At 34.6% G+C, this 14,068-nt stretch overlaps 1 protein-coding gene across 3 annotated transcripts in view; it reads left to right on the forward strand.

Moving 5' to 3' along the window:
• Positions 1-14,068, forward strand: part of LOC149807832 (focal adhesion kinase 1-like) — a 242,187-nt gene that overhangs the window by 17,990 nt on the left and 210,129 nt on the right. For 2 of the 3 annotated variants that reach the window (XM_089971208.1, XM_089971216.1), the window contains exon 2: positions 13,430-13,477. Coding sequence is in view for 1 of the 3 variants with exons in the window: in XM_089971144.1 (XP_089827270.1) it covers positions 13,430-13,473 (44 nt within the window). In the remaining 2 variants the exon portion in view is untranslated. The remainder of the gene's footprint in view (positions 1-13,429; positions 13,478-14,068) is intronic. The other variant, XM_089971144.1, reaches the window with a different exon arrangement.

A 14,068-nucleotide genomic window follows, 5' to 3' on the forward strand; every position in this document is an offset into this window, starting at 1 on the left:
TTTAATAGCAGTAATACTCTAACATAGATCTTTTGTGCCTCCTCTGACCTTATTATTGAGGGAAGTGGAAGGAGACTGCCTATTTTTTCAGAGAGATTTCTGATATATGTAAATTACGTATCTTGCATCCGATTTGCGAGCTTCTTTGAAGGGCAGATTACTGAGGCAGTTTTGATTCTGTATGGAATATAAGTTTGTATCATTAAGATCTCGATTGAGTTTCGTTATGAGCAATATTAATGAGGTTATAATGCATCATGTTTCATCATGTTGGATGATTTGTCCCATGATTATTATTACATACGAGATACACATATTGTTTTGTAGAGCATCATACAGCATGAGAGGCTGTTTTTACCATGAAATTTGATAAAAAGGCTACATTAATGCATATACATATAATAGGCACATATCATATTTCATTGAATTAGGTATAACAAACTCCAGAACTTCATAAGGACTTATGAAAATGTCCATCAACAATTGCTGTTTATATATTATTCTCATTAAATATGGCAGCCATTACTAAAATAAAATAAAACAAAACTTCAGATAACATCTTCTCAAAAGCTGCTTTACAGAATGTGATTCAACAGAAAACATGGCAGGAATACCTGTCAAATTGTTTAAAAAGATATTGATTTGACATCAGATATGGCAACTATTACAAAAAATGAATCAAACATATATTGTTTGTTAGCAGTTACTTTTTCAGATTCTTCATAAAATTCACCATACTGGTTTCAACCAATTTCAACAAAGTATCTGCCGTGAAATGTAAATGCCATTAAAAAAACCCAAAAGAAACAAAACAAACTTTAAATGGCTTCTTCTCCAAAACCCCAAAACAGAATTTGATTATCTTAGGTAGAAAACATCCTGGTACAAGGACTGTTAAGATTTATGCAAAAGATACTTCCTTAAATTATGACTACCATTACCAAAAATAGAAAAACGTTTACATTGCTCCTTCTGAATCTTTGATAATTTCACCAATTTGATAGTAACTTTATCACAGGAAAACCTTTCAGATTTATAGAAATGATGCCAATCCACCACGGCTGCCATAAAACTGGAAAAAGCTTTAAGCAATTTCTCCAAAACTGCTTAATAGAATTGGACCGAAACTTGTAGCAAAACATCTTGGCATGGAGACCTTTTAATTTTATAGAAATGATGCTGATCTGTCATCCAATATGGACTCTGTTGCTAACTGCTGAACAGAATTTGACCAAAACATTACAGAAATCATCCAAATGCACACAGCTTTCAAAGTTTTACAAATGATGACAATCTGCCGTCAGAATAGGCATTGATAAAATTTTGTAAAAACTTAAAATTACTTTTCAGAAACTGGTTAGGCCCCAGAAACATGTTTTTTATCGCACTGGTTTTAAAATAAGGTTAGGTAATATATGTGTGTGTGCGTGTGTGTGTGTGTGTGTAAAAAAAAGTGTTTCAAGTACTGGGCAAAACTAACTCCATTAGATGCACAAATCAAAATTATAAGTGTACCCACAGTTCACTTTGTAGAAACCTTACACAAAGTCCCCTCTTCTTGCAAGAGGTTTGTGGGTTGGCGGATTATACCTTCTTTCAAGGTGTCTGTTGAATTTGGTTCTCGTTATCTAGAGGTTGACCACCCTCAGTGTTTTTGCCCGGTTCGAGTACATATAAATATAAGTGGTGAAATTTATAGGTGGGATAGATAGAGATCTGAGCAGAGATATTACGTCGCAGGATACATCTCAGAGATAATAGTCGCAAGAGCTATTTTCTCCCTTTTAAAAAAATATAAGTAGAGACAGCCTAAATTTCCTGTTGTTTATGATACAATGGGTTGCACTATCCCCTCTCGTTATCAGATCTTACTAACGGTGTTAAACAGATGCTAAGGCTATCGGTCAGCTCCATGTGTCCTATAATGACCCTAGTTAGTTTAATGGCTAATTCCTCATGCATTAACACCACACATTAACACCACATGAGGCATAATGGTTCCGAGCCAGCCTCAATTTACACAAGTGAATAAATGAAATACATTACATGTGTTACTACGTCATGTTCGGCGAATACACACTCAACCTTAATCGTACGTGAAATCTTCTAAATTCGGTGAATTCACACTGATTGTCGTAACTCATATTAACTAATATAGTGCATGAAATTCTTAGAACCTAATTCTTATGCAAACAAGACAATAAATTCAAACAATTCGTCAAACTTTTCTAAAGATTAATATATGACTTCCTATGCATAAACTCAACACAGTTATACTTCATAAAGGAAATTGATATATGAATGTGGCAAATAGATTCATGCAACCATAAGTAAATAAATTCAGCAAAGCATTATATATGGCATCAACAAATTACATGGAATTGTCACAAATACCTTTGAACTTTCAGCATTCCTTGCTTCTACTGCCAAATTTGTTCGTCGGTTTTTCTCGACAACAGTTTTACGAGAGAATTTCTCCCAAATTACTCCCAGTGTCTTCTACACTTGTTTTCTCTTGCAGAAATGCTTAGACTGATTAAAACTTTCGATGTGGCAATATTAAAACTAGGAAATTTTGTGTGGGAAACACGCCCCTTATTTAGTGTAACCAATCAGAATCAAATATATCTACCGCCTTTTTCCAGAGGCACCAAAGTCGTGGTCAACTTGACCTCGTAGTTTGAGCAACAGTGTTCTGCAATCTTTCCATTTTGACATTTACACTATGGAATCGAAGTTAGCTTTTGTCTCCACCGGTCTTCTGTTGGCTAAATAAACGAATGCTTAATTAGGAATGAAATTCTCCCCTTGAAAAGACATTATCGATCATGGCAGTAGGGCGATACGCGCCTGTCCCCATAAATCTAATTAATTGTTCTCTGATATCAACTAATGTGCTCTTCATAGATCGCCAGAAATTTGCCCCTTCACAAAAATGTTAATTTATTTTACCCTCCAGGAAAAAAGTGTTAGAGTCGGTAATGAAAAATAGGGTGGGTTGGCTTACTTGAAACACTTTTTTTTTATGGCTTTCATCATTTTTGGCCAGTTTGACATCAGATATGGCTACCATGGAATATCCTTCAACTGATTTCTTATTTTACAGAAACCAATCTGTCATGAAATTCTTTTAATTTTTGATGCCACTCTGTTATCCCATATGGCTGCTGTTACTTAAATCTAACATGGCATAGGAATCTTTCAGTATTAGAAAACAGGAGGTCATGGGTTCGATCCCCAGTTGAGTCATCCCAAAGACTTAACAAAATGGTACTAACAGCTGCCTCGCTTGGCGCTCATCATTAAGAGGTTAGTGTTAGGACTGGTCGGCCTGGTGTCATGATAATGTGACTGGGTGGGACATCATGCTACATGTCTGTGGCATGATGCCCTAGTGCTAGACATCACTACAAACTGTCACACTGCAGACATCGTAGTGATATGACTGAATTTTTTTTAAAGCTATGTTAAATATCCAAATCACACACACATTATTAGAAAAATTGTTGCTGATGTGATATCAAATATTGCTGAAGATACAAAACAAATAGAGAAATGCTGCACAAGTGTTTATTATTACATGTGCTAGGAACAACTGTTTATTATAACATATGCTAGAACAACTGTTTATTATAACGTATGCTAGCAACAACTGTTTATTATAACGTATGCTAGCAACAACTGTTTATCATTACATGTGCTAGGAACAACTGTTTATTATAACATATGCTAGAACAACTGTTTATTATAACGTATGCTAGGAACAACTGTTTATTATAACATGTGCTAGGAACAACTGTTTATTATTACATATGCTAGCAACAACTGTTTATTATAACATATGCTAGCAACAACTGTTTATTATAACATGTGCTAGGAACAACTGTTTATTATAATGTATGCTAGCAACAACTGTTTATTATAACGTATGCTAGCAACAACTGTTTATTATAACGTATGCTAGCAACAACTGTTTATTATAACGTATGCTAGCAACAACATTGATGTTAACATTTTTACAGAAAACATCATATTGACTCATTCTTTGGCCAGATGATCCTGCATTTGGATATTGGGCAGGTGTCAGCATGGTGAATGGATTCAGCCCCACATGGTCCTCTTGTTTCATGTGAACTTGATTAAAAATTTTATGTTGATATACCACAGGGGAAAGTATTTGGCATTTTGTGGCTATATGATTTATGTAATCTAAAAAAATGGACCCTGTAGCTGTTTTGTGAAATGTTGGCTATGATAACAGCCAGTCTTTGTCAGAGGTTGATGTTGTTGTGGGTTTAATGCCATTTTAAGTACATGATAAGCTATACATGGCAGCCAGTTTAACTGGTAGAAGAAGAACTCGGGGAAAACCCTGGTAAGAACCACCAACCCACAGGAAGCTACTGGCAAGCTTTCTCACATACCCACATTGACCCAGCCTGAGACTCAAACCCATGCAGACAGGTAGTCATCATTAAAAACCAGTACTTTACACCACTCTGCCACCCAGGGTCCAATCTTTGACATAGATACAAATGGATGATATTGTTACAGTAGTTAATTTACTTTCTACATTTCCTTAACAATGTAAACTCAAATAACAGAAATAAGTCAATTTTATGATATTGAACTATACCCATAAAACTGCAAACAGGGAGATTACTTGGATGAAAGTTATGACATAAGTTTCTTACCTGGCTGGAAGTTACATCATAACGTCTATTCCAAAAATGACTATATTTGAAGGATTTTTATGGGTATTTTACATTTTATTTTTTGTCTTGTAGGACTGCATGTTTATGTTTATTTGAAGGATTTATCTTTATTGTGTTTGAAATGTTTACCTTATATTTTCTTAATTTTACTCTTAGCAATTTGCAGCTAGGATTGTGCTGATATGCAATTTAACTCTATCCATTCATCTGTCCATCCATCCATCTGAGTATGAGGTTAGGGTTCAAGCTGCCATGGCTGTGCTTTTTTTTCTTCCTATGCCTAATTGTGATGTATACTGTATGTACCACATGGAAGTACTTTTGGTGAATGGTTTGTCCAATCAGCAGAGTTTTGTGTCTACAGATGTTTGTTTTCTTTATAAAATATACTCAGCTAGATTTGTAGATGACCTCCATATGGTGGAGTATACTGTATCCTTTATAGCATGTTGTGTTGTCCAGCCATTCATTTCCATACAATAACTCAAGTTTCCAAGCATCTAGCATTATCAGAATTGTAAATAGCTTGCATTTGAGTTATGGAAAAATCTTGCTGATTTTGGCTTCAAAAGGTCAGATTCTTAGGTTGTTGAATGTAAGAAGAAAAATGTTTTTTGGCATTATAACTTTAGTTCTGGGTAATATACCACAATCAAGGCATGTGGTGGGCTCCCACTTTTGAAGTACAGAGGAAGCCTGTTCATTTTGGGGTCAGAAGGTCAAAGGTCAGTTTTATTGTAACTCAGACAAATTTGGCATTGCACATTAACTTTGTTCTATAGGTCGCTCTTGGACCAAACTTTATGGATGGCTTGCATTTATGGTAAGAATGAAACCAATTGATATTGGGGACTAAAAGTCAAAGGTCTTTGTTCACAGTGAGTCTAATAAGAAAATAATTATTCTTGCAAATGTATTTTTTTGTTAAAGACAGCATACATTGACCAATGGTCATGTTGGTCAATAATTGTCCAAGTCAGCCTTTCCAAACTAAAGCCTATATAGATCATATTATAAACATGGAAGGGCATTAAATTTACAGCCTACAGTATTTTTGTTAAAGTTAGATGAAGTACGGAATTTCCGTACATGTATGATCTGAGACTCATATGTTTATTATATGGGTTGAAATTGTCACTTTGCATATAATTTATTTCTTTCCTGAACAGACCTGCAGTCATTGCAGGATTTATGTTAGAACTGAAAGTTTAAGTGAGCCAGCCAGCAAGGTTTGAAAAAAAGGAGTTTCCTAAAAAAAATGAAGATTTAATAAAGAAAAATATTGGGTTTGCACATACTAGTGTGATTTTCATATATTCCAGTTATTAGTGCTTTTCTGAGAAATTAGCATGGCACTGCCATATCACAGAATAACCCAGTGTCAGTGATGTTGTGGTCATTGTATGTATGCATGTAGTGGCACCTCAGCACAATTGTGACCACATTGTGCCAACAGAAGGTCAACTTTGAAAAATGTGAAGTGAAGACTTGCACAAAGTTTTGGAAGATAAACCCTTTAAAATAAATTTAAAGATAAAGTTTAGCAAGATAAACTATAAAATACACTTTATTAAGATATTAAAATTTTGTATAAAAATAAAAGATGTAAAGTTAACAGTTCAATCAGTCATGAAATTTGATTTGTGCTTGACTGTATTTAGAGGACAAGTTGCATGATGTTTTTTAGGGTGTTGACTGAATGAACTCACCCCAAATCATGAATGATCACATTAAGGCCAGGTGGAATTTAGCAACATGATCACCTTTTTGATCTGCTTTTTTAGGGTGTTGACTGAAGGAACTCAAGATCGTACCTCAAATCATAAATGATCACGTTAAGGCCAGGTGGAATTTAGGTTGCTAAGTGTGATGTTTTTCTGACCCAACCTATGTAATGGTGTCATAAGGATTCATACACAGATAAGTCTGATATTCAGGTTTCATATAATCGTGATCTTAAATAAATGACAAATATATTGACCAATGAAGACAAACAATATAATGGGCAAAACTGGACTGTCCAATCTAAAACCAGATAAATGGCTATTCTTTCTTTTTTTATATAAAAAAAAATCTGCAAAGTTAAAGGTGGGGTGGGTGGGTGCACATCGTGACAACAAGAATTCGTACCAGTAATGGAACTTTGTGAAACCTGCTTGGTTCAATTCTTGACAAAGTGGTGTTTTTAAATATTTTTCTCTATCTGAACTTCTGCCAAGAGTTCTTGATTCCGGGTAATTTTAAAGCTGCATGATTCAAAATATTAATGGCAGCAGAGAATGAATTCTGCTAATATGTGCAGAAGAACCAAAAAAGTAACTTTTGACAGAGTGCCGATGTTTTCTGAAAATTTACAAAGAATATTTATTCTGAAAGTCTTTTTAGAGTTAATAAAGCGACATATAGATGAAATTTAAATAAAAGTGCAAGTGTGGTCTCTCTGGGACAAAGCACTCTATTTCTGGATGTCATACATGAAAGTGTGTGTGTGTGTGTGTGTGCACATGCTTGCATGCATACATGTGGAAAAAAGTGAATACTCCTATGTGCTGGTTCATATATTGAAAAATATGTTCAGCAAGCACTTTTGCATCATTGTCATTGATGCCCTTTAGGTAGGTAATTTATACTTTCAAAGCATTTTGTAAATAATTTGACATCATTGTTACGTCAGTTACATCATTGTTTATTGGGCGAGATATAAACAGCTTCTTTAAATCTATATACATTACACAAAAACACATTTGAAAAACTGACAAAATCCTTGAACACCCTTTTTTCAGTCTGAGATTAAACAAAAACAAAATAAAATTAAAACAAACTATAGCTTTTCTTTGGTCAGGTTATATAAATGTATCATAAGTACACTGATACAATGTACAAGGCATGGAGGGGGGTAATTGTTCATGAATTGAAAACTATTGATTCGAAATATTAGACTTCTGGTTGTATAGTGTGTATGAAATAAAGTTTCTTTTCTTCTCTCAAATATTCATTATTAGTAAATAATTTTCATAATGGAAGGACTTTGATGTTTCCTTCTGAAGATTTATATACTTACACATACCATATATATCCATTTATAATTTGAGTCCACCTGCAAACTGCACAGACCCAGATCTTCTGGTACATATTGTGCTGGCCAATATGGGTCTGTGCAGTTTGTTAGGATTAATCAGTAGAATAGACAACATATAACCTGGTCTGCAGGTGCATTATGCTATGGCAGATCAGAATGATTGTTGTTTGCCTCTGTTATAAGTGAGTATATACGGTACTTTTAATTAAGGGGCCCCAAGTGGCAGAGTGGTCTAAAGCACTCTCTGTTATGGATCACTGCCATCTCACCTCTGTCTGCATGGGTTCGAGTCTCAGATTCAGCCAGTGTGGGTTGTGAGAAAGCCTGCCAGTAGCTTCTCGTGGGTCGGTGGTTCTTTCCTGGGTTCTTCCTCTACGATTAATACTGGCCGCCATGTATAGCCTATCATGTGCTAAAAAATGGCGTTAAACCCTACAACAACAACAACAACTTTAAATGAAAAGATAAATTGAGATATAAAAATTAACTTAGCCCCTGTGTATATTCTTATCCATTTGGTACTTCTCCCTATGGGGCACATTTTGGTGAGAAGGGTAGGGTTGAACAAAGGGGTGCACTGAAATGTGTTTGATACTCTACTTGTAATTTGAACTGATTTATACTTTGAATTAGTCTGTATATATGAATAGCCTACTTTACATTCATTAGAGCTGTTTAGCTTTGCGGTTTAATCTTTAAACACAGAATGATTTTGAAAAGTTCTGTCAGTCATTGGTGAAATAAGTTAAAACTTACCTTTTATTTCTTTATTGAATGCTAGAATTTGATTGGATATTTAAAACTGTAAATTTTTAACTAGCCCACTGTGTAAATTTGCATTCAGTAATATTTTAGGATTAACTGAACTGCTGCTAAACCTTTTCTGAGCATAAATAATAATCGTAAATGTCGACCGTGAAAAAGTGGTACAGTATAGCATACAGTCATGTTGGTAGCAAACTGGGGACAGATTTTGAAGTACAAGGTACCTGCAAGCAATATCAGTTTTCATATATTTATGAGACCTGTATTCAAGTAAAATTAGTAAATTATGACCATTTGACATATTGTTAATTATGATCATTTACATATTGTTCAAGTGAAAAAGACTCCGTAATATTTAAGTGTCAGTTTTTGATCTGTATCACAAAATTTTTTAATCGGGATAGATTTATGTACCATCATGAAGTCAGAGAATGTTGAAAATTAATGCTATTGCGTTTCCATTTTGCTACTTGTACATTAATCTCTGAATTTATCAGAACATAATTCTTTAGAGAGTAAATATGAGTAATGGGTTGTAAGATACCTAGGACACCGCCCCTGTTAAAAACTTTTTTTGGCCCATAAAGTTTGCCCCAATCTTCTCCAACTACTGATAACAGATGCTTGGAAAATGAAGGCACAATGTGTATACTGTTCAATAAAATGAAGGCTTGTCAAACTATTGAAGGGTTCAAGTATTGTGCTATAGTTGTTATACGCTGATCATAAGATGTATCATATGATGTGTCTGTCCATTTCTCTGCTACAGTTTTCTTTTTGCACAAAATAACTTAGTTGTTTACCATCTACAGATACTAAACTTTGTAAATGGGTTTTATTTGGGGTAAGAAAAGAATAATTTTGACTTTGGGTTGAAAAATGGTTTTGCACAGTAACTTGAGTTCTTCAGCTACAGTCTCAAATTTTGCTGAAGACTTGCATTTGGTGAAAAGAAAATCCTATTGATTTGGAGTCCAGAGTTCAAAGGTCAGAGTCACTGATTGAAAGATGAAAAATGATTTCTGCACAATAACATGATTTCTACATCACAGACCTGGCCCAGACTTTGTTGCTTACTTGCACTTATGGTAAGGAAGATGCCTATCAATTTGGGGGTCAAAAGGTCAGTGGTAATGGTCAATCCAACTGAGGAAAAAAAAAAGAAAAATAGTTTCTGTGCAAAAATTTCAGTTGGCATAGAACTGCACTAGCTGAGATGGTAGAGCATTGGACTTGTATGCAAGGGTTATGCATCTGATATCTGCCCAGATGAGCCTAGATCGGCTGCTTTGGTTTATCTATTGGAATGGCAGTGCCATAGCTCCCATTTTCTTGGGATGATATAACCAAAAATGCCAGTGAAACGAATGAAAAACAAACAATGACCATGAAGGGGGGTGGGGTTTACACTTACAGTACCATGTGTTCATTTTGCCAACCTTCAGGTTATGTTTCCCCAGAAATGTTCATAATTTCTCCTGTGATAAACACAAGGAGCCCACCTTGTATTTGCTGAAAACTATGGGCTGGTCTTATCATCAGACAGGTCATTTCAAGAAAATATGCCAAATTTTGTGTAAAAATAGTCTTATTTACACATGTGGGCTCATCACTGGAGACTTTGGCAAATCCCTAAGTTCCACCTACCCCATTAGAAGTTAGTCAAGCATTGTTTATGCTGCACACTCTCAAGTTGAGTTCTGATGTATTACCAGCTATATTTGCTTGTAAGTTGAGTCAAACTGCAAACTACACAGACCCATATCTGCCATCACATAATGTGCTGGTAGATCTGGGTCTCTGCAGTTTGTTATGAACATTAAGTAGAACAAACGACATAGGTCCTGATCTGCCAACACATTTTGCAATGACGGATCAGGGTCTACATTATGTGCAGTTGGACTCAACTGTTACCAGTTATATATGCAGTAACATCTGGGGTGCCAAGCTTATCTGATTAAAAAGTAGCTTGGTTGACTGATGGTCTGATGCATGTGGCAAATTTTACTACATCAATAAAATTCACAAATTTAAGTTGTTATAACTTCCTTATCTGTTACCCAGATTTAATTAAATTTTCACTATGAACCATAAATTACTTACAAAAAGATGTAACATTTTCAAATGAAATTGTTAATTTTAAAGAAAATGCCATGTTAATTAGTAGGTGCTGTTTTCTCTGATTTAGGGATTCTTCATTTGGGTGGGAGATGGGAGTTAAAGATGAAAACAGTAAAAGTCTTAAAATGTATGCTTTATTTCATGCCTACATAGTAGTGTAATTGTAGATTTTAGTCTCACAAAATTCATTAAATTATGTAAATTTTTAGCACACCCGTCAATCATATCAAATTGTATTTACCTCAGTATAGTGTGCATCCAGGTGTGAATAACATAGACCAGATATGCCGTTGTATAATGTTGGAGCAGATCGGAGCCTGTGCTGTTTGCTTGAAATCACAAGTAAATTGAACAGTGTGTTGAACCTGATCTTCAGGTGCATTGTATGAGTGTAGATCTGTTACTGTGCTACAGCAGATGTGAGTTTTACATTAGTGTGTTTGAGTCTTGGCTTATTCAATGTGTGGATTGAGAAAGCTTGTCAGTAACTTCCCATGGGTCAGTGGTTATTCACAAGGTCTTCCCATGTTCTTCTTCCACCAGATATACTGGCTGCCATGTATGGCCTATCACAGGTTTTAAAATGGTATTATGCCTCACAAAACAAAAAGCCCCATGTTTTTGACATTCTAGAAATCCTATATTAATCAGACTTTGTAAATAGACTTGAATCATGAAACTGTGTAATTATCAAGGTACCTAATGAATTTTATTGTGAGTGAGATCTATGCCTAACAATAAGTTGATCTTGCATTGGATTGACTGGGCTTCTTGCCATTGTTGAGACAGTATTTCTGACCCAGTTTTAATCAAACATGGTAAACAGGCTTATACCATTAAGATGTTGGGTGATTTTTGTTATGAATGAGACCTATGCATACATATGAGGTGATCTTGCATCTGTTTGGTTAAGTTTGTTTACCACTCTTGAGACTACTTATGATAGAATTTGATGAAACTTGATCAGTAGGCTTATATCATCCTCCAGATTTGGTTGATTATGATTGTGAGCAGGATCATGCATATTTATGATGTGATCTTGCATCTGATTGGCTGAGCTTGACTTTATTCAAGGTTCTTATGTATTTCTAATCAGATGTGATGAAACTTGTTAACTAGTCTTGTATCAAGACGTTGGACGAGGTTGATTACCAGTAAAATCTATGCAGAGTAATGAGGTAGTCATTCATCAGAATGGCTGAGCTCATAACAATCCCTGAAACCAAATTATCCAGCTAGGGAAATAAGCTTACAATGTATATCATCAGGGTATTTTAGAGTTTCTATAATAAGTGTGATCTATGCATATTAATTAGGTAAGTTTTCATCCAGTTGGTTGAGCTTGTTATCTTAATTGATCTGGAAACATTATTTCTCATCCAATTGCAAGGAAACTTTATAAATAGGTTTATATGATCAAGATCTTGCATAAGTTTAATTGTGAGCAACAGACTGTACATATATAAAATAGGTTAACTTGATATGACATCAACTTTGGGAGACAGTTTACATTGGGTTATGCCTGTATCGTGAAATGGTCGTCTGTTAAGTAAGCCAGGTGAGTGATATCAGGTCCACTTGGATATGTTGTCATTGTTTGAATCAGGGATTTACAAATCATAGAAGGTGCCTTAGGTGGGATGAGTTTGCCACAGAAGCTTGTAACTTCCTCTATGTGTGTGTGTGAAAAATCATGTAATTTTTGACATAAGAAAATATTAGGAAACACCAAATTATTCCCTGGTTAGTTCATTTTAATTTTTCAGAACTGATCATGAGACACAAAGATGTATTTTAAAATTGACATTGGCATCATATCAGGTTAAATTTTAGAATCCGACAAATTTTTAAACTTAGTTGTCGCTGGCTACCAGGCAAAAAATTTGTTTGTCCATGCCACTTAAAATCATTAAGTTAAAGAAGGCACTTTAATATGAAAGTTTTCATTGTCATTATTCATTAAATCTTGTTCTTCTTTTATGAAATATTATTTCTGTGTTTTTTATAATATCATGTTTTTAAATTCTTTTTAGAAAAAGTCATGAGATTATATATATATATATATATATATATATATATATATATATATATATATATATATATATATATATATATATGGCATCCTGGTTAGATAGACTAAACCTAATATAGTAGCCTAGATCCATTATTTTAGTTGCCCCAGATCTATTATTTTAGTAGCCCAGATCCATTATTTTAGTATCCCCAGTGATGCCACACATAATGTTTGTGCATTTTCATAAAATGGGGAACATCTTTTTTATGGATGTCTAAGTTTTGCTTTTGTGTTTGCCAGACACTTTCTGAGGAAGGTCAAATAAGCTAGCCTTCCTATTTATTTTGTGCTATTCTGACACTTTCTGAAGAATGGCAACTAAAGTCTGCTTTCCTATTTTATTTTTTGTGTCAAACACTTTCTGAGGAACTGCAGATAAGCCTGCTTTCCTATTTATTTTGTGTGTCAAACACTGTGAGGAACAGCAAATAAACCTGCTTCACTATTTATTTTGTGTGGTATAGAATGCCTTCAGTTGGAAGCAGTCGTTGTCTTATCACTTGGATTGCCAACACATCTTTAAAACCTGCACATTCGTGTGAAGTTCACAGTCCGGGGGTCTTTGATCTTTTGCCAGGTTTCTCTCATTGGGCATCATTTCCTCCTCCCAGATGGTTATCAAGAAAGAAAATTTAATTATAGGATACTGAATTTTACTGTATTTACTTCTTTCAGAGTGGACAGAAAGAGGATATCCAGTAAATACACAGCATCCAGGGGTAGGTAAGTCTTTTGATAATTCACAATGCAATAATATTCTTGTATTGTAATCATTAGCAAGGACATAATAATTTTGTAAAGTGATGCTAGTCTATTACATTTGTTCATGGTCAGTGATGAACCCCATTAAAGTAATGAACTAATCTGATTTAAACTTGTTATGTAACTTTTTTGCAGTGTTTAAAAAAATTTTTTTTTGGAAAACATCAAATCATGTTGCACTGTACCTTCTTTTTTTCACTCATGTGACAGAAATCTAGCTGTTTTGCTACTTTACTTTTTGTGTCTCAGACTGGTTGTCTCAGTCATGCTATCCACATGCTAGGATCTACTTTTAAAAAGATAAAAACCCTGTTGTCTTTTGTGCCTGACAGAGTTGTTGTAAAGTCAAACAGCAACATCAGCAGATATATAACAAAAAGAAATTCAGTCACAAAACAATTCAAGGTTTCTCCAATTTTGATAGCATACAATACAAAACAGTGTGAGAGACAGACACATGCACAGGGTTGAGCTGTTTGGTATAATACTAGAAACTACACACATTATAGCAAATTGTTTCCTATTTGCAAGTTAGTAAATTTTCAGGTCAGT

The sequence above is a fragment of the Sinohyriopsis cumingii genome, chromosome 1, assembly GCF_028554795.1.
Source record: "Sinohyriopsis cumingii isolate HCF-2022 chromosome 1, ASM2855479v2, whole genome shotgun sequence".
Classification (NCBI taxonomy): domain Eukaryota; kingdom Metazoa; phylum Mollusca; class Bivalvia; order Unionida; family Unionidae; genus Sinohyriopsis; species Sinohyriopsis cumingii.